Raw genomic sequence first — 26,444 nt, 5'->3', positions numbered from 1 at the left:
CCTTTTTTTGGGTCATGTTCCACGGCAGAACCCTTATCATCGACTGACATCATCTATGAAAAACCCTAATTCTCATGCTATCGCGCCAAGGCATGCCAACCATGCCAGCCGCACCACTGTACCAATGGCAAACCATGCCAGCAACATCTCCGTGCCAAGGCATTCCAACCATGCCAGCCGCACCACTGTGCCAATGGCAAACCATGCCATCCACATCTCCGCGCCAATGCATGCCAACCATGCCATCCGCACCACTGTGCCAATGGCAAACCATGTCAACCACATCTCCGCGCTAAGGCATGCCAACCATGCCAGCCGCACCACTGTGCCAATGACAAAGCATGTCAACCACATCTCCGCGCCAAGGCATGCCAGCAACATCTCCGTGCCACGGCATGCCAACCATTCCAGCCGCACCACTGTGCCAATGGAAAACCATGCCAGCCACATCTCCGCGCCAAGGCATGCCAACCATTCTAGCCGCACCACTGTGCCAATGGAAAACCATGCCAGCCACATCCCTGCGCCAAGGCATGCCAACCATGCAAGCCGCACCACTTTGCCAATGGCAAACCATGCCAGCCACATCTCCGCGCCAAGGCATGCCAACCATGTCAGCCGCACCACTGTGCCAATGGCAAACCATGCCAGCCACATCTCCGCGCGAAGGCATGCCATCCATGCCAGCCGCACCACTGTGCCAATGGCAAACCATGCCAGCCACATCTCCGCGCCAAGGCATGCCAACCATGCCAACTGCACCACTGTGCCAATGGCAAACCATGCCAGCCACGTCTACCGTTCCAAGGCATGCCAATCATGCTAGCCGCACCATGCGCCAATGGCATGACAAACCCTTGGCACCACCATGCCAAGCCAACCGCACCTTGCCTTGGACCCAACCATGCTAGCCGCACCATGCGCCAATGGCATGCCAAACCCTTGGCCCCACCATGCCAAGCCAACCGCACCTTGCCTTTGTCCCACCATGCTAAGTCGTCCGTGCCAACCCTTGGCCCCACAATGCCAAGCCGTCCGCGCCAAACCTTTGGCCCCACCATGCCAAGCCAACTGCACCTTGCCTTGACCCCAACCATGTTAGCCGCACCATGCGCCAATGACATGCCAAACCTTTGGCCCCACCATGCCAATCCAACCGCACCTTGCCTTGGCCCCACCATGCCAAGCCAACCGCACCTTGCTTGGACCCACCATGCCAAGCCGTCCGTGCCAAACCCTTGGCCCCACCATACCAAGCCGTCCGTGCCAAACCCTTGGCCCCGCTATGACAAGCCGTCCGCACCATTTTCCTTGACCCCACCATGCCGGCCTTCCCTATGCGGCTACCAAAACGAAGGCGTGCGACGATCAACGACCACCCTTCAATCCTAGATGCAAATCCTAGCCGTCCAAGGTCGCCAAACAACACATGGTAACCTTTGGCCCAAAACCCTAGTTTTGGCCACGCCAAACCGCGTCAAGGCATGCCATGCCAAATGTTCCAATGACATTCCAACCACCTTGTAGCGCCATACCATGCGGCCTTCCCTAAGCGTCTACCAAAACGAAGGCGTGCGACAATCAACGACCATCCTTCAATCTTAGATGCAAATCCTAACCGTCCAAGGTCGCCAAACAACGCATGGTAACCTTTGGCCCAAAACCCTAGTTTTGGCCACGCCAAGGCATGCCATGCCACACGTGCCAAAGGCATGCCAACCACCTTGCCGCGCCATACCATGCCGGCCTTTCCTATGAGGCTACCAAAACGAAGACGTGCGACGATCAACGATCACCCTTCAATCCTAGATCCAAATCCTAGCCGTCCAAGGTCGCCAAACAACGCATAGTAACCTTTGGCCCAAAACCCTTGTTTTGGCCACGCCAAGGCATGCCATGCCACATGTTCCAATGGCATGCCAACCACCTTGTCGCGCCATACCGGCCTTCCCTATGCGGCTACCAAAACCAAGGCCTGCAACAATCAACGACCACTCTTTCATCTAAGGTGCATATCTTAGCCGTCCAAGGTTACCATCTAACGCATGGCAACCTTTGGCCCTAGTTTGGTCGCGCCTAAACAAAGCTAAAACCATAACTTTTGGCCGTGCCTGAACTAGGCCATATTAAAGCCATACTGATCATGCTTTCATGTCACTGGCTACCAAACGAAAGGTTACAATAATCAACATCTACCTTTCCTCTTAAGATGCAAAATCTCGACCGTCGAAGGTCACCACCGAGCCGGCAAGTCTCCCAATCTCAACTTTCCAGACAAAAACAACGTGCTACATGTTTTCCATGAAAACACTCGAGACATCAACGCATGTCACAAACTGGGGGATGCTCATTGGGTATTGGTTTGGCGGTTTACAGCGTGCGGCGTACACTACGCTCGTTATAAGAAAGTATCATAAGGACGAGGTGGTTAGTAAATACAGGGAGTAATGGTGAAACGCTTTCTTTTATGGAACATCAATTCCATACATTACCGGTTACCACCTCCTCCCATTTACTCACCCATTTTCCATTTGTTAATGAGACCAGAGTACGTTTCACTTCGACTTGTATAAATAGGCATTACCTATTTCCACCGAACAACGAGTTCAGAGCAGGAGCATACAACACTCAGAAAATATTTGCTAGCTTTCCATCTGTTAGCTTCCCACTTTCTGATACAAGTCGTAGAAAATAACTACTCTTCCAGAATCAACTATTTTGATCTCAACACTTTCTTCGCTTCCCTCCCCAAAACCAACCCTTCTCCTTCACTTTGTGACCGAAGCAATTTTGGAACGGCCATTTCTTGGTTTAGGCCGGATTTGTACAGATTGATCTCTCGAATCTAAAGTACTCCCTTGCAGTACATTGTTTAGGGTTTAAATTCGTTTCTCACTCACACACCCGAAATTACCAAAATCAGCAGAAACCGTTTTCACCCTCAAACAATTGGCGACCACAGTGGGAGATTGATCGTTCGGTTACAATGTCAATTTTCAATCCTCGATCTCATACTTCGACCCAGACGTCAGGACGGTAGAGGAAAACGATCCGCTAAGGGATCGACGACTCAGCTACCAGACGGCCCGATACGATCCGCTAAGGGATCGACGACTCAGCTACCAGTCGGCCCGATACGATCCGCTCAGGGATCGACGACTCGATTATCAAGTGACTCAGGGACGACTGGGGAAATTCCACATCGTGGTGCTTCACACAAAACTCGGACTTGCACCTGACTCATTTTTTGTTAGCAGATCAAAAAAACCGAGTAAGTCTTGCCTAGACAAAATACATGGTTTACTATTTCAAGTTTTCACGGGAATGATAAAACCGATATCCATGTTATATTTCATCCCATGTCTTCTGCCGACACGCAACATTCACGGTTCCATATCTTCCCTGGGATGTTTGTGTCAGTTACAATCATAACCAAAAACGGCATCATCCTAAAACAGTTCATCCTGAATAATGATCCAAAACCCTCATATGTAACACTTGTCTATTAACCCAAAAATACAGAAAATCAAACCATAAACCAGGCGCTTTGTTTGACTTACAAAAAAAAAAAAAAGGAAAACCCTAACGCCTGATTCTTCGTGGAATCAGTCACCTACCCGTACGTACCCACTTTTCATAATAATGATTACCCGTCACTATTCATGAGGTAGCTGACGCTACTACGGTGATATTCGAAGAGGAATTGTTTACGATGAATTATTTCTACAAGTTTATGAAAGGCATCCCTACGGCTAGGGTTTATACCAGTTCAGAAGAATAATATTTCTACAGATTTATGGAAGGCATACCTATGGCTAAGGTTTGCACCAACACAATAAAAACAAGAAAACAAATTGAAAGAGAAACACTGGAGTACATACCTGGAATATGCTTTCCCACTTTATTGCTACCACGTCATGCCAAGTTAGCGCCTTGCCAAGCCAGCGCCCATTCCAAGCCGATCTAGCGCTAGAAGCTTGCATCCATCCAGCGCTAACAACTTTCATCTTTCTAGCGCCAGCAGCTTGCATCTCTTCCATCGTTGAAAGCTTGCATCCTTCCAGCGCTAACAGCTTGCATCTTCCCAGCGCCAGCAGCTTGCATCCTTCCAGCGTTGCTCTTGAACGCTCAGTAGAAGGGAATCAGTAATCCAATTTCATCACACGTAGAGGTCAGGAATGACTTCTCCAAAATCGATGCAAGGAGATCAGCAACCCCCCTGAGTTCAAAAAGACTTTCTTCCCGTCAGGAGATGCATGATTTCGAGAGACTTCACCCAAAAAATTGTGCAGTCTATGGTGGAACATTTATGAGAGATTTTATATTTTACCAAGGCGCAACGTCAAGACATATTTGCATCCCTCAACCGCGCTGTGTCAGGAAAACATCTATTTCCGGCCAAGAAGTCGTTCCCAAAAACATCTATTTTCAGCCAAGAAGTCATTCCCAAACCCCTACCTCTCTTGGAAAGTACGATAGATGAAACTGGGGACTCCTAACCATTGTTCGCTTGAAGGGTGTCCAGTTTGACAGCACACTGATTGACGCATCCTCTCCGCTTCAACGTCCTCCAGCAGCGGCTCCGCTTCAATGTTCACTTCAGCGGCCGCTCCGCTTCAGCATTCTCTCCATAAGCTGCTCTAGGATTGAAGCCGAAGCTTCAGTGTTTGTCTTCTTATGTTTCAACATCCTCTCCAAGAGCCGAAGCCTCCTCAACGCCGCTTCCTCCTGCCAAGGATCGTACGGGGGCCGCCACTCCTTCCTGCAAAGGGTCGTACATCCACGCTCCCCATGTCAAGGATCATGATTGCAGCCAGCCAATCTTCGTAGTCATGACCGCCTTTTGATCCATCCCGCCAAAACTCATGATCATGGACAGTTTGCTCGCTTACGCATCCATCCAATTATTTAATTCCATGGATGCCCTTACAATTCCAGCCAACCTACTTTGTTACCACAACAATGTAGTCTCTTCTGATTACATATGCTACCAAAAACTGTTACCACTCATTTGTTGATACCAGCCAGAGCTTCACCACAACAGCAATCACTACAAAGATGAAAACATGTAAACCATACTTGGGGACTGAGGATATACACGGAATCCCTTCACTGTCAAATCTCAGAAGACACGGTCAACCAAAAGGTTATAGCCACAACAAGGTCATCTACTATTCAAGGGTGAAGCGCAAGAATATCATCACCTTTGTGTCTAGAAGACGCCTTCAACACTTTGCGAGGCCGCGGAGGATCCCAGGCCTTCTTAGATGAAAACAACTTCAAAAACTAAAGAAAAATGCGATTGGGGACTGCTCATCGCACTCGACGGCCATCAAAAACTCATGAGAGCACTCCAGAGACGCGGCTGAAACATTTTCTTGAAGAAATAGAGGAAGCCACGATAAACAACATAACTCTCTCATTTCTACCTCTTCGCTATCCAGAATATTGCGTCCATGTGATATTCTGAGCATCCCAGCGTCGCATCCAAAAGAATAAAATAAGCTTGTATCAAATCCCGTGGACGTGGAGTCAAGACGATGCAATGAAAGTAGGCTACTCACAGGGACTACCAGCATGGGAACGCTTTCACTCCCCTCAACCAGGTTATTTTTGATTTCAACATCATCACTGTCGAAGTTTTACGAGCCACGAGAATTTCTCAACACAAAGCCGTACATGTGCATCGAAGACTCCAAAAGCACACCACAGAGATACATTCACATGTTCGGCCGTACCATCGGATCTAACAGAAATATAACTGGGGAATGCTCACCCATCTCACTCCATACAATAGTCCAAGATTCATAAGATGGTTTGAAGGATGTCTCTTGGAACAAAGTCCTTGAAGACTTGATAGTAGCACGTCGGTAACGAAACGTCTCCCAACTCATCTATTTCATCCAGTGGCTCCGGAAGATTTCGACCGTACAAGCATCCACAACATACTGTCATCGCGATCAGAAGGTTCAGGACTGAACAACCTAAAATCAAGGATGAACCGACAACGCAACCACATCCATCCGTCCCAAGAATGCGATGGAGTTTGGTAAATTTTGGAATCCACTGGAGAGACACTGCAGACGAAATCACGGATCCGGACGAGCGACAGAAAAAAGAAGAAGGTCAATACCTCTTTTCATATGGATGGAGTTTCTATAGTTTGCACAAAATAAAGTTTTCTTCTTGCTCCATGAACGGGAATGGATGACTCGGCGCGACTATGTTACCCCGGGCCCGCAACATCCCTCCTGAATTCTTCCTGAGTTTCATTGTCGGGCCATTTTCACCTCCTAAACGAGCTCAAAAACTAAATATTCTCTCGTAAGGAGATAGGAAATTCTTTTCCGGTCATATGGAGGGGCGGACCGTCAAAATCCGAGTTCGTACGATAATTCTACAACGATTCTAGTAAGGGGCGCTAATTAGGGTTTCGGCATGCCAAACCCTAATTTAGACAAAGTTGCCAGGCGCCATCACTACCATTTGATAACCGAAGTTCCAGCGTCATCACCATCGTTTGGTAGCCGAAGTTCCGAAACCAGTTTACACCATTCTGTGGACTGAAGACAGTTTCCACCATTTCGTGGACCGAAGCCAGTTTCCTCCCATTCCAAGCCGACCGACGCCTGCGGCTCCCATTCCAACCCGACCAACGCCTGCGGCTCCCATTCCAAGCTGACAATCTATATCTCACCACTTTACGGTATAGCCAGCAACACCACAAGTAGAATCTATGCAAGGCCTCCAACACGAGAATCACGAACTCTCCTTACCTCTCGAAAAAGGTTAGTCGGACCTTCCTGACCATCTTTCCACGACTTGTCGTTTCGATTTTTGTCCTTGCCCGTCACCATCTTCTTCTTACCTCGCAACAATGCTCATGTTCCGAGCTAAGCAAGGGACTTAATGTTGATGATGGTTTTTAGCTTCGGGTTAAAATCGTAAAATTATACAACAGACATGACGTCACTATGACCATTAGCACATTTATTGAATCAATCAGCATGCCTATGCAAGAATTACCGGGGTACCTTTTTTTTGGGTCATGTTCCACGGCATAACCCATAACATCGACTGACATCATCTATGCCAAACCCTAATTCTCATGCTACCGTGCCAAGGCATGCCAACCATGCCAGCCACACCACTGTGCCAATGGAAAACCATGTCAGCCACATCTTCGCGTCAAGGCATGCCAACCATGCCAGTCGCACCACTGTGCCAATGGAAAACCATGCCAGCCACATCTCCGCGCCAAGGCATGCCAACCATGCCAGCCACACCACTGTGCCAATGGAAAACCATGCCATCCCCATCTCCGCGCCAAGGCATGCCAACCATGCCAGCCGCACCACTGTGCCAATGGCAAACCATGTCAGCCACATCTCCGCGCCAAGGCATGCCAACCATACCAGCCGCACCACTGTCCCAATGGCAAACCATGCCAGCCACATCTCCGCGCCAAGGCATGCCAACCATGCCAGCCGCACCACTGTGCCAATGGCAAACCATGCCAGCCACATCTCCGCGCCAAGGCATGCCAACCATACCAGCCGCACCACTGTGCCAATGGCAAACCATGTCAGCCGCATCTCTGCGCCAAGGCATGCCAACCATGCCAGCCGCACCACTGTGCCGATGGAAAACCATGCCAGCCACGTCTACCGCGCCAAGGCATGCCAACCATGCTAGTCGCACCATGCGCCAATGGCATGCCAAATCCTTGGCCCCACCATGCCAAGCCAACCGAACCCTGCCTTGGCCCCACCATGTCAAGCCGTCCGTGCCAAACTCTTGGCCCCACTATGTCAAGCCGTCCGCGCCAAACCCTTGGCCCCACCATGCCAAGCCAACCGCACCTTGCCTTGGCCCCAACCATGCTAGTCGCACCATGCGCCAATGGCATGCCAAACCCTTGGCCCTACTATGTCAAGCCGTCCGCGCCATTTGCCTTGGCCCCACCATGTCGGCCTTCCCTATGCGTCTACCAAAACGAAGGCGTGCGACGATCAACGACCACCCTTCAATCCTAGATGCAAATCCTATCGGTCCAAGGTCGTAAAACAACGCATGGTAACCTTTGTCCCAAAACCCTAGTTTTGGCCACGCCAAACCGCGCCAAGGCATGTCATGCCACATGTGCCAATGGCATGCCATGCCAACCACCTTGTCGCGCCATACCATGCCGGCCTTCCCTATGCGGCTACCAAAACGAAGGCGTGCGACGATCAATGGTCACCCTTCAATCCTAGATGCAAATCCTAGCCGTCCAAGGTCGTCAAACAACGCATGGTAGCCTTTGTCCCAAAACCCTAGTTTTGGCCACGCCAAATCGCGCCAAGGAATGTCATGCCACATGTGCCAATGGCATGCCAACCATCTTGCCGCGCCATACCATCCCAGCCTTCCCTATGCGGCTACCAAAACGAAGGCGTGCGACGATCAACGATCACCCTTCAATCCTAGATGCAAATCCTAGCCGTCCAAGGTCGCCAAACAACGCATGGTAACCTTTGGCCCAAAACCCTAGTTTTGGCCACGCCAAACCGCGCCAAAGCATGCCATGCCACATGTGCCAATGGCATGCCAACCACCTTGCCGCGCCATACCATGCCGGCCTTCCCTATGTGGCTACCAAAACGAAGGCGTGCGACGATCAACGGCCACCCTTCAATCCTAGATGCAAATCCTAGCCGTCCAAGGTCGCCAAACAACGCATGGTAACCTTTGGCCCAAAAACCTACTTTTGGCCACGCGAAACCACGCCAAGGCATGCCATGCCACATGTGCCAATGAGATGCCAACCACCTTTCCGCGCCATACTGGCCTTTCTTATGCGGCTACCAAAACGAAGGCCTGCAACAATCAACGACCACTCTTTCATCTAAGGTGTTGATCTTAGTCGTCCAAGGTTACCAACGCATGGCAATCTTTGGCCCTAGTTTGGTCGTGCCTAAACAAAGCCAAAACCCTAACTTTTGGCCACGCCTTAACTAGGCCATATTAAAGCCATACTGATCATGCTTTCATGTCACTGGCTACCAAACGAAAGGTTGCAATAATCAACGACTACGTTTCCTCTTAAGATGCAAAATCTCGACCGTCGAAGGTCACCACCGAGCCGGAAAGTCTCCCAATCTCAACTTGCCAGACAACAACAACGTGCTAGATGTTTTCCATGAAAACACTCGAGACATCAACGCATGTCACAAACTGGGGGATGCTCATTGGGTATTGGTTTGGCGGTTTACAGCGTGCGGCGTACACTACGCCCGTTATAAGAAAGTGTCATAAGGATGAGGCGGTTAGTAAATACAGGGAGTAATGGTGAAACACTTTCTCTTATGGAACATCAATTACAGGCGTTACCGGTTACCACCTCCTCTCATTTACTCACCCGTTTTCCATTTCTTAATGAGACCAGAGTACGTTTCACTTCGACTTGTATAAATAGGCATTACCTATTTCCACCGAACAACAAGTTCAGAACAGGAGCATACAACACTCAAAAAACATTTGCTAGCTTTCCATCTGTTAGCTTCCCACTTTCTGATACAATTCGTAGAAAACAACTACTCTTCCAGAATCAACTATTCTGGTCTCAACACTTTCTTCGCTTCCCTCCCCAAAACCAACCTTTCTCCTTCACTTTGTGACCGAAGCAAGTCTGGAACGGTCATTTCTTGGTTTAGGCCGGATTTGTACAGATTGATCTCTCGAATCTAAAGTACTCCCTTGCAGTACATTGTTTAGGGTTTAAATTCGTTTCTCATCCACACACCCGAAATTACCAAAATCAGCAGAAACCATTTTCACCCTCAAACAACGGCATTACGGGATGGTGAAGCAAGGTTAGCAACAGGCTGAGCAGTCAACGTTTTGGCCTGATGCTCTATACGCAATTCAAAAGTTAGAAGAAAAGTAAGAAAATCTTCCACAGTTAGAGAACTCATCGTGGTATTCAAGGATGTAACAATTGCATCATACGAACTGTCAAGGCCAACGAGAAGACAGTGACGAAATTCCTTGTCCGTAATTGTTGTATTAGCAGCTGCAAGATTATCCACTAAGTTTCGAGCATGATTGATATATTTGCGCATAGTTTTTGATCATTTCTTAAGAGCACGTAGCTCACAGTGAAGATGGTGAATTTGAGCATCGGATTTAGAGGCATATTGAGCTTCAAGAGAGTCCCAGATTTCTTTGGAAGTAGTAAGACGATGAACATGACGAAAAAAGCAGGTGTAAGAGACGAGAACAACCAACTTACCAGGAATTTATCCTGTTTTGTCCATGAAGTAAACACAGGATTGGGAGATTCATCGGCAAGAGCAGGGGCAGGGCAAGGATTGGTACCGGTTACGTAACCATCTAAATCATAACCTTGAAGATACAGTAAGAACTGAGCACGCCACAATGAGTAATTGGTTTCATCCAGTTTGACGGTGATGATGTGATGAGGTTGGGAAAATTGAACAGACAACATAACAGATGTTTGCAAAGAAGAACTGGAAGAGGACATAAAAGCAGAGGTTGTTGAAGAAATAGTTGCAGACTCGGTAGACATTATAGAGGATCGAAAAGGCTAAGCTGATACCAAGTTAGAACTACTAGGTTTAGGTTTAGTTAAACAAGAAGATAGAACTGCTAGGTTTAGGTTTTGTTAAACAAGAAGGTAATAAACAGAAGAAGAGATAAACTGACAACTGAGTTTCTATTGATTTTTCACACATACAATTGTCGAACAGAGTACATCATATATACATAGATTTCCTTGAACTACAAGGTGCACTGTTTCCTAAATAACTTTGATTTCCTAATATACAACGAGTCTTCTTGTCTGGTAGGGTATCGTGTGTTATTTCACACACGTACCATATGTTGTGTTAACACGTCTTTTCATTCAAGGCGGCAGTCTCTCTCGCTTTCCCAAAGTAGGATGGGAAAAATATAGTTTAGTCCAAAAACGCATCAAAAAGTATGGACTAGTCCATCCCGAGTTAACTAGGTACAATTTAGTCCAAAAGTTATTTAAAATATGAAAAATACAATATAACCTTCCTGATTTACAATTTAGTCCAAATGTTTATAATTTAGTCCAAAATGACACATGATGATGTCAGCAATTTTACATAAAATAAAAATAATTAAAAACAATTTATTTTTTAAATCATTCGTCCAAAATTCACAATCTCTATATATTCGGAAAGCTCTTTCCGAGAGCTACAAAAAGAGTACCTGTATGACTATATAACTCTCATTTTATTAAAATCTTAATTTATACTGGTGTACAAACATGTACACATTTACAAAAATCCAGAAAATCCAAATACAAGACTGAGGTGCACTTTAATCGTCCATCTAAGTGACAGTAGCCGATGGCGGTAGTATAGTGACAGGCATGAACATGTAAAAGGCTCTGGAACTTACTCTGACTGGTCGTCGCCAACACTTTCAAGTGTACCCCATGGAACACGTGTCGTGACATCAGTTTGGTTTCTGAACCTTGCACTAACGTCAGCAACGCTCCTGTTACTACTGTCGAGAATTCACCCTGCACACAAATGCAAGCACATAATTTACATGGTTATGGACATCAATATTGTTGGGGAATAACAGAGGCCTAGAAGGTTCAGATACCTGCACATCCGGCATATCCACTTGCATACTGAGAATCAATGATTTTGATAGTTCACAAGACTGTCAAAAAAAAAACATTTTTTGATTACCAAAACATTGAAATTACTCAATAGGTAATTTGTGTCACATGTATACAACAATGTACACTTATATTATAGGTGTGCCAATATGTACACGTATAATTTCTGTCATAACCAACAGTCAGTGGATCATAGCGTCACTGATTCAACATTCAAGGAATGAAAAAAGATAATTCACTGAAATTTGATCGAGTTCACATTGGAATAGAAACTACAACTGAAAGAGGAATGTAAATCCCCCAGAAAAGAAAATTTACAACTAGCTAGTACAATAGAATGTGCATGCATAAAAAGAAAGCCCCAAAGTGGAATGTAAACCTCCCAGAAAAGAAAATTTACCACTAGCTGGTACAGCAGAATGTGCATGCATAAAAAGAAAGCCCCAAATACCAAACCAGTAGACTGACTACAAGGACCAATGATAAAATGAGCAGCTTTCCAAACACGAGTAGTGGCTCAAGAAAGAAATCCAACATTTAGAAGTGAAGGATTTACTAACCTGCGTCCGCTATTTCCCTTTTCACCCATGTTTTTTTGACTCTGTATAGGTACAACAATGAAGACTGATATTCAAAGAATACCAGCTACTACACATTTCTAAGCAAGTCTTCATCGCCCAATTAAACTGTAACAAAGACAGCAAGTAAATGAAATGCAGAAACTATCCAAAGTATAAAAGTAGATAGAATGACGATCAAAGAAGAGATTGCAGTCGCCGAAATTAGTAGACTGTTATACATTATTGTTTTGATCTCATGGCTGCAAACCAGCAAGCCAAACCAACCTATTGTATTTTCTAAGATCATTTTCACATTTATCACTTACCCCACTTAATTTTTATAATATCTTATGGATTGTTTTTAAAAGGGATTGTTTTAAAATCTCAATCTTTGTTAAAAAAAAAAACTCCCATGGCTGCTTTTTTCTTTTTCTTTTCCCAGTGGCTGCTGCTCTAGCTAGGGAAGATGCATCGACCTCGAAGTCAGATTTTTGATTATAATGATACCATGTGTACAACGATGTAAACGTTAACAATCAACATGTGTACAACGATGTACACCTTAACAATCAGCAAGCGTACAACTGTGTACACATTGAGATACCCTACAACTATCACATGCCAAATAAAAGTGACACTTGGCGGGATAGAAAACTAACCTTGTAGCTAACTCCGTCCATGAAGTCTCATTGATCCTCCATGAATCAAGATAGCTTCTACTTTTTGTACCTGTGGCTTGTCTTCCCTAAAGTCAGATTTAATATTTTGCTTTAACAACGTCTCCTCTAGGCGCCACAAAGACTCTCTTTCTTTCCTCGGCATCTTAGAATATCTAGGAACAAACTTTAAATCTTGTTTAGCAGTGGTCCAGGTAAGAACAGTCTTCCCACCTGCACTCACTTGATCACTTGCTTCTTCAGTTAATTAAAAATCAGCCAATAAAACTTGGTGATTGAGACGCAGAACCCTGGAAATTTCAACGACATTTTTAGGTCAAATAACAAAATAAAGATAGAATACAAGGCCAAGCTACATGCTAAAAAAATATTGACCGATTTAAAAAAATAAATGAAATGGTGTACAACTATGTAGACACCTAAAAATGCACAACACATAACTGGTGTACAAGCATATACACCTCGTACACCAAGCACAACAAAACAGTGCACTTTTATGTGCACCCATATAACTGGTGTACAAGAAAATACACCACTTTATTCTTACTTTTAGGATTAAGCATAATCCTTAGACAAACTACATTGACGTGATAAAACAACAAGCAATCAGATGACTCAAAAAGGATAAGAAAGAAACAATGATCATATACGAGTCTGAAATCTCATGTTTGACAACAGCTTTTTCCATGGATTGATAGTAGTTTAAGAAACTCGAGCGTGTTGTTTCTACAATCTGAATGTAATGAGCCAAATAATAAAAGAATGAGTAGAATTCAATACCTGTAAAGTTAACTAATAGATACTGGGGTGTTTTGTAAACACACTGCGCGTGCGCCCACAAGCTTTTCTTCTTCTTCTTCTTCTCCTTGTAATGAAATATCTTCCATAAACTGATCTGGAAGATAACAAATACTGGGGATAATGTATTCTGCCCCTCACAGTATCGAACTTGTTTCTTTTCAGCTGCAGGATAATTGTATTTCAATATACGTGACCTGCGTTTTCGAACAAAATGAATACATTATCCAACCAATTCACTACAATGCAATTTAATATATAATAAAGCCATTACTAACTAATTCGTCCAATGACCCATGACTCCACAAAGTTTATCAATACACCATATAATCTCTGCTAATATAATTAAACCAAATTGATAATATTAGGTTAAAGCAGCTAATATAAAATGAAATTCTTCACTAGTTCTGTACCATTAACAACCAACATGTGTAAAACTATGTAAACATTACAATCAACAGGTGTACAACTATGTATACATTAGGAATCACAGGTGTACAACCATGTACACATTAACAATCAACATGTGCATATAGTTGTACACATGTTGTCCGCACGTGTATCCAAAACATACATACCCAAATGAGGGATGAATATGTGAACATATATACTTCATATGGATTGATGGGGGCCATGACGTGTGTAGGACTCATAGGACAACATGGACCATTTTTCATCGCCATCAACATTTACACTTCATAGGGATTGTATTAACCACCAGAATGACATAGTCAACACAGCCCTAAAACTATAAGGAATGAAGGATTGAAAGAAGAAGAGATAACTTCCCTTCATTAACTACTACTCCTCTTTGATTGCTGATCCAGTCCAAAATTTGAATCTCTTGCTTGGCTTGCTGGTGTACAATTTAGTAATAAGCATGTCCAACCATCCATCCATCTCCCTCTAGTTAGAACTGGGAATATCTAGGAATTGTTGTGGAACATTCATTTCACCCACCACTCCCCCAATTTGTGACTACCATTATTAACTAACTTTACACTTTTAATTAATATTAAACAGACATTTACACATTCTAACACAGATTCTTAATTATTTTATTCTTTCTTTTACCTCCATAACGCGTACCTTCTTAATTACACTTTTAATTAATACTAAACAGACATTTACACATTGTAACACAGATTCCTAATTATTCTATTCTTTCTTTTACCTCCGTAACGCATACCAAAAGCTAAAGTAACTATGCGTGGGTACTGTCACATTTCGAGGATCTGGTCCTCCACTTGTGTGTGTATTATACTAGTACAAAGATTTTCAGAGCACAATGATCCATCACGGATTCACAATTACTACTCCTTAGACTTAGACCCTCCCTACTTAACAAACTAACTATGGATGCTTTGCTTTCAAATAAGCTATTCTAAAAAGATTTTCTAGGAACATGTATCCTGTTTTATTCAATTGGAACCAAAGAAGCTGCTAAAACGGTAAAACCTGTTTAATACCTCCCCAAGAAGCAGAAGCGACGTGTGTTGCTCGGTATCTTCCGTCACTGCCACTTCAAAAAAAACAGAAATGGCCTTGGGTGTATTTTGCTGTAAGTGTCAAATGAAAAGAACCCCCAGGAACAGATAGATGGGGAGTAACAAGACACAACAGAAAAGTGTGTATAAACTCTACTTACTCTACCTTTTCTCCAATTATTGCTCAATATCCTCACGGTTTTTTCCTTTCTGCCTCCTCCAGTTTCCTTTCTGCTTCCTCCAGTTCTCGCTCTTTATCCTCTTCCTCTTCCTTTTTGTCGAGTTCCTAGAACTCTTTGGTAGCCGCCATAGCTTTCACTATCGCATCTCTAAGTTCAGATATTAAACCACCCCTACCTTGTACTCTTCATCCCTAATTAGGAAAAAAACGCTGATCAGGCCCCGTGCTCATGGGAACGTCAACTGCTAGTAGCTTCATGTCATACTGCACATCCATAGAAAAATACATCATTTCAGCTCATTAACACCGGAACCAAGTATATTATTTATCAATATGAGGTATGGATCATCATCATCATTTGATACTTTCGTGGTGAATATTTACAGACAGACTCTTGATCCAAATAATATGCCATATCCAGACAGACTCGATCCAAATAATTTCTACCTCACCCTTTCCGTCCTAGTTCCAATTAATTACATAAAATCCAAAATTCAAAACGCCATTCCAATGATCCAGTCCATAAAAATGTGCATGACAAAACATATAGCCAACATTATGATTGTTTTCTCATTTCCTTTCACTTGCCTCCTAGTTCCACATACCTAATTTCGAAAATTTAAAGTGTTATAAGAAGTAATAGACAAAATCAGTGCTTGATCACTGAGATCCATCCCTAAATCACAAGCCCAAATAAAGATCAAAATCCACAAATCTCAGTAACGAAAGAAATACAAAATGTGAACTATAACTTACATTCTCGGTAGTGAACATGGACTGATCTATCTGAGTTCTTCTTCAATACCACCACTCCATCAGCTAAGCAAAATCAAGAAGAACTAAAAAAATTCAACCTACAAACTTGATCAAACACAAGAAAAATTATTTAAATAATAATTATGGCTTCAAACAATTGATTTTTGCAACAATTTCACTTGAAATTTACAAATACGAAGTGAACAGTAGAATCAAAACCTAAAAAGATAACAAACAAGGGTTTTCAAAAGCTAAACCTCTCAATTGATGTCTGAACATCTTCAATCTGACCAGTGCTCGAAGGATTCAAAACCTTATTTCTCTAATTTCCTAACCTAAAACATATAGCACAAAAATCTTCATGAGCACTAAAATATTCAAACCTACTGAATCTCAAACCCTAAAAATCAACAAAAAGAAATAACAAATCATATAAGGAAAATCAAAATTGGAAGGATAACGACAACAGCTAACATATCAACAAGAAATGTGCTCGTATTTTACCTTTAAACATCATGTGACAAATTTGTCTACAATTAAATGAGGACTCGAAAATGTAGAAGCAGGAAAACCTAATCGATAATGAAAACGAAGAACAAATTGGAATTCGGTAAGTAATTGTTGTTCCTGAACATTTTTGTTGATGAATCTTGAGATTCAATCGTTGTTGGTGATTTCATCTACCTTCCGCATCAATTTCAAGCTAATTTTTCAATAACAGATGTCGATGATGTCGGATTTGGGCTTGCTGAATATGAGGCCTTGGTTTACAGGACTAGATTGTCTAAAGCCCAATAAGTTTGGGATTAAACGTCAATTTCTATAGGATCACAAGGAACGGAACTGAGTCACAAAATAGCCTTGGCGTTGGGATCTGCGATAAATTTGGGGCACACTAGTAATCAGGCCGATAGTATATGAAGCTTGGGCGCAAAGCAAACAAAACAAAAAGAAGGAAGAGGAAGAAAAATATTTTACTTATTTTTTGATCAGTAGGAAGAAGAATAGTTACGATTGAAGGAGGAGCAGTGATGATGACACCAACTAATGATAACATTATCAAACAACTTTTACCTGCTGTTGCCGATAAAGAACAAGTACCTTTAACTGTTAAAACTGCTGTTGCCGCTGCCAGCGGTGCTTTATTCGGAGCTGCTGGGGGTGTTTTGTATACAAGGCTTGCTAATAAGTTTGTTTCTCTTCAGGTTATGTATTAATTTGAATTCCTTTCTTTTAATTGCATTGTTAACATGATGACTGACTGTTTTTATTTTACAGACTCCTCTCATTACAGCTCGTAATTTCGCTGTTTTTTTGGGGGATCAATGACGGTATGATTTGTGCTAGGAAAGGAATCAGAGGGAAAGACGATACCAAAGCTAGGTAAACCCTATCTCTTTGCTAATTTGGAATAGCGAAAGAAAATCATGGCCTGACAAACAATTTATTGTCAAACTTGGTTCATATATATGGGTCATCATCTTGTTTTGCAGAGCGGTGGCAGGTTTTACTTCTGGATTCATGTGGCACTTTGTTGGGAACACGCCTTATCCCCGTAAAGTACCAGTTGCAACCGGAACAGGGATCTTATGTGCGCTTACTCATGGTCTTCTGCATGAGGTAAAATTCGTTATCCACTTTCTTAATTGCTGCATAGTAACCGGTTATGAATCATTGAACTAAACAACTGCAACATAGAGCTAAACGCATTTTGAAACCGTTTTCTTCTTGACTAGTATTAATTACTAGTAGTTGTTGCTGTACATTTTGTAATAATGCACACGGAACACAAACATTACTTTTTCAATTGATCGATCATCTTCGGCTTGGTTTTACTTATTTGTAGGTAGAAAGCCGTTATCAGCGTACAGCATTGGAGGATACACACTATACCAGAACAAGATGCATGTTGTCGGAGCTAGACCTTCAGGATTACGAGAAGCACTTCAAGAAACAATTGTTAAGGGATGAAACTATGCCTTGGCTTAAAGAAAGTTGTTCTTGGGTGAATTTCAAACCTTTCACCAGTAAGTTTTCCTGAATTTAAATTAAAATTAGCGGTAATAGTAGATATAACCATGTAGTTGGAAACACAAGGATGTTATCATGTAATGGAGAGCTTTTGTCATGAGTTGAATGATGTTCACTGAATGATGGTTGCTTTACTGAACGCAGTTGTTTTCTTAGTAGCATTCTTTTACTGCACTTTAACCATATTGACACCATAGCACCCCAACAGGAAATTTGCTTAGATGTTACCCATCGCTGGAGACTAATTTGTAAGGATATCATCTCCCATTAACATATAAAAACACTGCTTGAAGGGAATTAGAAAAAAATAAATTAAGAAAACCAAACTTGTGAATAGTTGCCCAGCAACTGCACTGTCTGGTAATCTTTAATGACTCAGTTTCTGAAGGTTCGAGGCCAAATTTGAAGGAAAGACTAGATTGGCAAACTAGAGTTAACATTTGAATTTGGATAGCTAGAGGTCTTTGCTTTCTTGCATGAAGGAGCAAAATTCAGAATTGTTCATAGAGATATCAAGCTTTCAAATGTTTTGTTAGACAATGATCTTAATCCAAAGACAGCTGATTTTGGATTAACTAAGTTGGACCTTGAAGAAGATAGGCAAAAATTCATATTAACTAAGTTGGACCGTGAAAGTAAAATTTTCTAGTTCCTGGTTTAATGTTTGTTTCAACAATTCATATTAACTAAGTTGGCTCTATCAGGCTGAAATACAAAATTTTCGCAAAAATTCCTGTGAATAAAAGGATCCATAAGAAAGCCAGATGCATTCCGCGAAAGTATTTATAAAAAAAGAAGATACAACCAGCTAATGAAAAAAGAACGTTAAACATAAGATAAATTATGCTTTTGACACACATTTCACCTCTCATTCTCATGGTATTACATTCCATTGTTATTAATAAAAACCTTTAGATTTATTTCGATGAACCTTTTGATGAAGATTTCTTGAACGATGATTTTTTAGACCATCCTTTACCTGGTGATTTTTTAGATGATCCACTTGATGACGATTTCTTAAATGATTTCCCTGACGCGGGCTTCAACTTGTTTGCATATGGTGATGCTTTCCCATCCTGCTTCTTACTCCTCTTTTTCTTCTCATTCTTATCGTTGTACATGTTTACAGCCTATTGAAAAGTAGATAGCATTACTAATTTTATGAGAAACAAGTAGATACCAGACATACAAGTTAATGTTTTTTAAGACAATCTTATGTGAACTATGTCATACCTTGGCAAAGCACCAACTTTCGCAGCTTGCTTCAGATTCCGTAAACGGTTCTTCTCATTCTTTTCAACACGCTGCTTCTTTTCTGTTTGTCTCTTGGCAAAAGGATCCTCTCCTGGCTCTGCAGAAAGACCAAGACATTAAACAACATCAGCCAAACTTTTAAAATCTATCAACTTCCAAAACTCTTTTAAACAGTTCGCGAAAACCAATTACTAAATGCTAGATAGACTAGAATGAAATGCTTCTTCGCATAGTTCATATCACTACTCAGTATACGGGTAGTGTCATAAAAGCTAAATTTTCCCTACAATTAAGATGCTGAAATAAAGTTGGTCCTTATCTTCTTTTTCAATATTTTAGGCTATTTTACTTTGAATTGACGACAAAAGGCTTACATGATTTATTAGACCGTTATAGTATGTAAACATCTATCAAGTAAAGCTATGATGTCTGCCTAATATATCGAAATATCACCAACAGGTTCTTAGAATGACTCTTATTAGTTTTGGTTTCAACAGTGAGTTGACATTATACTGAGATGATCTGTCACGAACCAGACCAATTACCAATACACCTCAAAAAGCAAGTGCTGATAAGGGCCTTAAAGTCTAATTACTTAAACCTAGAATCCTGAAATGTTTGACCCAAAATTTGCAGTTGTTATATAAGTGGTCGGTGCAGTAAATGTGTACAAATTTAGGGCACGGACACCCATCTCATTCCTGGATATGGTAAGGCTGTGTCATCTGTTAGGAAGAAAATTCACATGTCATTCCATTATTCTATCAAATGCAAAAGCTGAAATCAGCCTTGTTAAAATTAACACTTCGCTTCAGGCTCAAGCACAGAAGCTTTCAGTTCCATTGCATCCAACATTTTATTCTCTCTTTTTTTTTTTTTGATTTTACTGTATCGGACAGCTACTCGCCATATCGCACTACTCCATCAACATCTTGCAAGAATACACTAAACCATCGCCTGAAACTATTGTTGTTCTATTAAGTACGAGACATTCACCAAAAAATCTTGAGTCTTGATTATACCAAACACGAAAAGAAATTGAGAACTGGTCAACTACTAAATAATTTAAGATATATAACGTACCATCAGTCATCTTGGCCTCGATGATGGGCACATCTTTATCATCATTCACATGATCATAACCATGGGGACGCTTCCTTGAATGAGTCTGTTCATCATAGACAACCTTGTCTTTCTTGCGGTTCTTAATACCTGCAATAATATAAAAAAAAAATCATCACATTTAGCATATCAAGTAGTCTCTAAGAAAGATCTGCATTCGAAAAACAAAGCATTCAAATATACTTAATTTTATTACAGGGATGATGATTCAACAAAATTCTACAGTTTATGGAGCTTTAGATTGGATTACAAACCTTTTGTTTTAGCAAAGGTCTGCCAAGCTGTAGTCGGTCTAGCAGCTAAGACAAAAAAAGTGCAACATGCCACCTGAGACACCAGGCAAGTGCAAAAGTGTGCTTCCAGCAACCAAGGCACACAAAAGCAAAAAAAAGTGTTGCAGCAACCGTCCAGGTCCATAAAAACAAAAAAGTCGTTCTAGCAGCTTCCACAAGGTGATCCTACAAACAGCTCGTACATACAGGAGCCATGTAGATCACAGCAACTACGCCCAGGGTTGGGGCTCATAAACCATACCAAATTTTAGGCCAATCGAACGCAAAGCCTTCTATCTCCCAGTTCGAATCCGTGCGAAGACAATTGAAAAAAAACAAAACCCTTTCGTCTTTCCATTCAAGTAGTAGTCTCTCTCGCTTTATTATAAAATTGTAGTAGTCCTTCTTCCCTCTCCCTCTAAAAAGCTAGGGCTTAGACAAACAGAGAAAGAAAAAGACGAAGAAAAGATGGACGGAGGAGGAGGAACAGGAACGTTTGTGATGACACCTACTAACAATAATACTAAATCGCTAATAGCTCAGCTTCAAAATGGTGTTGAAACTGTTGTTCATACTACCACCCATACTTTACGAGAAGCCGCTTGCGGTGCTGTTTTCGGTGTTTTGGTTGGAAGCGTGTTGAAGGTCCTTCCTCCTTGGCAGGTGATCATGTATTTGTCTAGCTGAATTCGTCATACCTAGTTTTTTTCGAAACTCTGACTCCTTGTATTTTACAGGATATGGTTAATTTGCCAGGAGGCTTAGCTCGTGATTGCGCTATTTGGAGGGGCACCAATCAAGGTATGATTTGTGCTTTGAAAAGAATTAGAGGGAAAGATGATACCAAGGCTAGGTAAACCCTATCTCTCATACAATTATTCTTTACTGCTTCTTTGCTAATTTACTGATTGAGAAAATAATAATATGAGTTTTATTTTAAGGCTTTGAAAGTGATTCTTGTAGACCTCTAATAGAGAATAGACATAGATATCATTGAGCTTGTTGTTTCTGCTTGTTAAAATCATGGATGCTCTATGGCTTGATAAACAATTTGTTGTTCAACTTTGGTTCACTATCTTTCTTTCTGGAAATATGAATGAACTGGTCATCATTTTTGGACCTACCTGATGGGAACGTCTCGTTTTGCAGAGCGGTGGCAGGTTTTACTTCTGGATACCTGATTCATGTCGTCGCCAACCACGTGAATCCTTCTCCTAGGCCCTCAGAGCCAACCGTGACAGGGCTCATCTTTGCGCTTTGTTATAGTGTTCTGCATAAGGTAACTTTCATCCTCCACTTTCTTAATTGCGGTGTGATGATCAGCTAAAATTTTATCTGTATCAGTCTTGCTTGTTTTCCATACATGCATCCTTGTCTTCGCTTTCAATATCTTCCATGACCCTTTATCCCAAGAACGGTACGTAGAAGGGCCTATAGCCAACGAACAGAATCTCCTCTCCTCTAATGCTAATCCAAAATGGATAAAGAATCCTTTAATCCATGCTAACTTGATTTTTTTCTTTTCTTTCTTTACTGTTGATTACTAGTAGTAGTTGGACTATTGGTTCCCAAGTATAATCTGTTCAGGTAGAGGGCAGTGTCAGTTACATGTTTATTAGCATTTTTTAGTACTCGTCTCTCTTCAAACTCGGGGTAGAGTCGTGTGACATATGGCATCAAATTCAGTGTGGTATTTCCTTTTTAAGTTATTCTTTGAATGAAATTTCGTAGTAGGGCTAGCGGAAAACGTTACTGTTTTTCAATTTAGCAGTTTATATTCAGCTTGATTTTGCGTATCTGCAGGTATTCTCTTCTCAGTTGCCCGTATTGGATGATAAATGCTATACCAGAACAAGATGCATGTTGTCAAAGCTAGGCCTTCAGAAGTACGAGAAGCACTTCAAGAAACACTTGTTAACAGACAATACTATCCCACTGCTTAATCATAGGCAAGTTTTACTGGAGTTCATATTATGTCGTTGTTTTTGTGCGTGTTCTTAGTGTTTTCTGAAGATGATGACAGCCATTTTCCCGTCTCTTAATATTGTGCAGTGACCTTGCGGAGGCGAGAATCCCTCTTGGACCAAGAGTTCTAATACTGAACCACATTGAAAGGTGTTGATTGCAGATCTCTATTTCTTTTATTTTTATTTTACTTTTCTATTCTTGAAGTTGTAAGTTAAGATTTTTCCTTCACTCTTAACGAAATACCCAGGGATACTGGTTTCGGAAAGATGCGGGGAAGCTGAAAAAATACATGTTGTGTGAAACTGATGGTGAACAATCAAGTTATATATAGAACCGTTTTTTTGGGGACTACTCAAAAATGGTGGGACTACTCTCCATTTTTTGGGGTGGATATTAGAAGTAATAATGAGTCACCCCTTATCTAAGTTTTTTTTTAATACCAAATTTGCCCTTGATTAAATTAGTGTAATGATTAGTGAGATCAAATTAATAAGTTGATTTTTTCAAAAGAAGAATTATTGAGAGGGAGAAGAAGAAGATGAAGATGATAATGAAGATGAGGGTTTTGGAAGAAAAAAAGTTAAATCTTTTTCTTTAAGAGCCACAACAAGAGTATGATGTTTTGGTTCCCCACGGATACTTCAAATTTAGTTAATGGTGCTTGAATTGGCCAAAACATTCCTAAAAATGAGCAATTTACAAATTGATTTCGGTTTGGCTAAAAAAGTTCGGCTACGAAATCTGAAGAACATGTAGCCGAACTCATCTGCAAGTGTAGTTCGGCTAATATTTCTGAAAACACAGGTAGCCGAACTCAGCTTTAATGGAGTTTTTTCTTTCAGAAAAATGTTCGGTTAGGAGAACAAAATTGCGACGTAACCGAACTAGGAGTTCGTCTAGGAAAAAAATTGCGACGTAACCGAGCTCAATATGCAGGTTTTTCAGAGAAAAGTTCGGTTAGGAGAAAAAAATTGCAATGTAACTGAACTTTTTTCAATGTAACCGAAATTTTTGCGACGTAACCGAACCATAAGTTCGGCCTGGACATTTTTTTTCGACGTAACCGAATTTTTCTCTGAAAACAAAAACCTCTATTAAAGTTGAGTTCGGCTAGTTCGACAAAAATTTTCACATAATTCCTAGCCGAACTTCTCTCTGTAACATCTATTTTCAACTCATTTTGATGATTACTTCTCATTCTTTCTACGAAAAACGAATGAAAAGTAATGGGTTTGTTATAATTTTGATTTTGATTTTGTTTTGTTAATGATTTAAATTAAGCTATATATAGAGGTGGCGGTGGTGGTGATTTGAGGTGGTGGTGGTTGGTGGTGGTAGGTGGTGGTTGGTGGTGGTGAGCGGCGGTGACAATGGGAGGAGGTGGTTATATATATAGGTGGTGGTGATGGGAGGAGGTGATTATATATATATATATATAGGTGAAGGGTAGGTTAGTCATTTCCACACTTTAGGACACCCCTTATAAATATAGGGTAGACATTCCTATCACAAAGTAGTCCCCCACCATTTTTGAGTAGTCCCCAAAAAACGGTTCTATATATAAGTTGAAAACACAATAGCAACTTATTCGGCCCATGTAATTTTCAGCAAGAACTAGCAACCCCATGTAATTTTCAGATTTTGTAAAAATTAGCCCAGGTGAGAATTAAAATTAGTCCAAGTACTACCTTAGCGCAACTACAATTTTGAAAAAAAAATTTAATGCAAAAGAAAGCATTTCATTTCTTAAGTTATCTTACATAACTTCTACTGACAGATTGATCATCCCTAATTACTTTCATAAACAAGTCTGGGATGTTACAACTAAAATCAAAACAAGATCGGTCAGTTCTAGCTTTACTAGTAATTACATGAGCAGCATTGTTTGCGGTTCTTTTAACCTGATTAACCGAAAAGGAGGAAAAAGAGGAAAGCATGTGCCTTATTTCATCCACAATTCCTTGATTCATCCAGTGGACGTAGGATTTGGCTTGCTTGATAGAGTTAACTACATTTGTACAATCAGATTCAAAAGTTATTTTGTGTAATTTTCTTTCTTTGGCCCATAAGATAGCTTCATTCATGGCCAAACACTCAGCTTGCGCTGGATCTACTCCTCCATTGAAGTACCTGCCCCTGATGCCTCTGCATTGACCTGTTGAATCACGAATAATTAAACCAACACCAACATCAGATGTGTTATAATCGAAAGAAGCATCTAAATTAGTTTTCAATTCACCCATCTGAGAAGGTGACCAGGACTGAACAACTGACTGTTGTGATGACATGTTATCCTCTGAGCATTGATTCACCATATTGTGGATATAATGTATTGTACTCAGAATATTTTGATTTTTATTTTCAAAGACTTTTAAACACCTGTTTTTCCACAGGGTCCAAGCTGTGATCATAATTTTTAAGACCGAGTGATTACTACTATGGTTGCTAGAAGAATCTGCTATGTCGAACCAGCTTCTAATCCAGCTTGTTACATATGTATGTTGAGCTTGAATGTTTGAAACATTCACATTCATGGCTAACCAGACAGATCTAGAATGATCACAATCAATGATCAAATGTTGTAATGTTTCCTCCGTTGATAGACATCTGGGACATATGGTATCAATGTCTTCTCTATAGGTGTGTAATTTAAATCTAGTCCGAACTATACTTTTAAGGTATTTCCAAATAAATATCTTGACCTTATGCGGAGCCTTTGTTTTCCACAAATTTTTCCAGCAGATATTTGGAACTTGATTTCTTTGAACTAAATTATTAAAATGATTTGTCAATGCCTTATAAGTCGACTTAACCGAAAATTCACCTGTCCTACTTGGTCCCCAAACAAGTCTGTCACAACCATGTTGAACCAGATGCATTTTTCGGATTAAATCAGATGTTTCTTTTGGAAATAAGGATTGCACCAACTGAGTATTCCATCTTCTTGGATTTTGAAGCATTAAATCAGAAACTTGAACAATTCTAGCTGGCTCTGGGAAGGTATCATTAGGTGTTGGTGGATAACCTAAACCTTGCACCCATTTATCATACCAGACTAAAGTTTTGGTTCCACATCTGATATCCCATCTATGGAATTTCTTTACAAAATGAAGCCTTAACTCTAACCCTTTCCAAATCCAAGATGAATTATTATGAGACTCTTGAAGATGAAGAAAGTCAGAATAAGGTGAATATTTAGCTTTCATAATTTGTGTCCAAGGTTTATCTGCTTATGTGCAATACCTCCAAGCAAGTTTAGTAATCAGGGCGTCGTTGTATTGTTCTAGATTCATGAAAGTTAATCCTCCTTCATTCTTAGAAAAACATAGTGAACTCCAAGCAATCAGTTTAAGACCTTTGTTGTTCTTGTGTCCCCACCAGAACTTAATTTAAATAGAATCCAGTTTGTTAATAATATTTTTTGGTATTTTGAAATTGCTCATATAATGAGCTGGTATAGAATTAAGAACTGATTTTACTAGAGTAGTTCTAGCTGCTTGGTTCAAAGTTTTTGAACACCACCCTTGTAGTCGATTTCCATAAGAATCTTGAATAGAGGCAAATGAATTAGACTTAGACTTACCTAAGAGTATAGGAAGTCCCAGATACTGATCTGAAGGGCATAGTTGTTTAACATCCAGCATATTCCTAATGGATATCTTCTGGTCATAAGATA

General features: G+C 41.2%; 2 protein-coding genes across 17 annotated transcripts; one reads left to right on the top strand and one right to left on the bottom strand.

Annotated features, from left to right (window-relative positions):
* Positions 1-11,147: 11,147 nt before the first annotated feature.
* Positions 11,148-16,832, bottom strand: LOC113310680. 16 transcript variants are annotated; one of them, XR_003341323.1, is made up of 10 exons: positions 16,626-16,827; positions 16,379-16,456; positions 16,122-16,226; positions 15,818-15,970; positions 15,167-15,629; positions 13,680-13,894; positions 12,882-13,189; positions 12,223-12,348; positions 11,644-11,703; positions 11,148-11,557 (listed from the first exon to the last, which is right to left on the bottom strand). XR_003341323.1 is itself a non-coding variant. In XM_026559429.1 (7 exons), the coding sequence occupies exons 4-7, from the start codon at positions 12,249-12,251 to the stop codon at positions 11,282-11,284; spliced, it is 432 nt and encodes a 143-aa protein (XP_026415214.1). In that variant the 5' UTR covers positions 12,252-12,348; positions 12,882-13,189; positions 13,680-13,894; positions 15,156-15,180; the 3' UTR covers positions 11,148-11,281. The 16 variants fall into 16 exon arrangements, 1 of the variants encoding a protein (XP_026415214.1); XR_003341322.1 differs by having other exon boundaries at positions 16,122-16,219; XR_003341327.1 differs by lacking the exon at positions 15,818-15,970 and adding an exon at positions 12,063-12,125 and having other exon boundaries at positions 16,122-16,219.
* Positions 16,833-21,268: 4,436 nt separating this feature from the next.
* LOC113311547 (chloroplastic import inner membrane translocase subunit HP30-2-like) lies at positions 21,269-22,801 on the top strand. The gene is made up of 4 exons (XM_026560375.1): positions 21,269-21,463; positions 21,538-21,653; positions 21,950-22,079; positions 22,604-22,801. The coding sequence occupies exons 1-4, from the start codon at positions 21,269-21,271 to the stop codon at positions 22,799-22,801; spliced, it is 639 nt and encodes a 212-aa protein (XP_026416160.1).
* The last annotated feature ends 3,643 nt before the right edge of the window (positions 22,802-26,444 follow it).

Source organism: Papaver somniferum, chromosome 9 (assembly GCF_003573695.1).
Source record: "Papaver somniferum cultivar HN1 chromosome 9, ASM357369v1, whole genome shotgun sequence".
In the NCBI taxonomy this organism is placed as follows: domain Eukaryota; kingdom Viridiplantae; phylum Streptophyta; class Magnoliopsida; order Ranunculales; family Papaveraceae; genus Papaver; species Papaver somniferum.
This window is presented reverse-complemented; position numbering and strand designations above follow the sequence as displayed.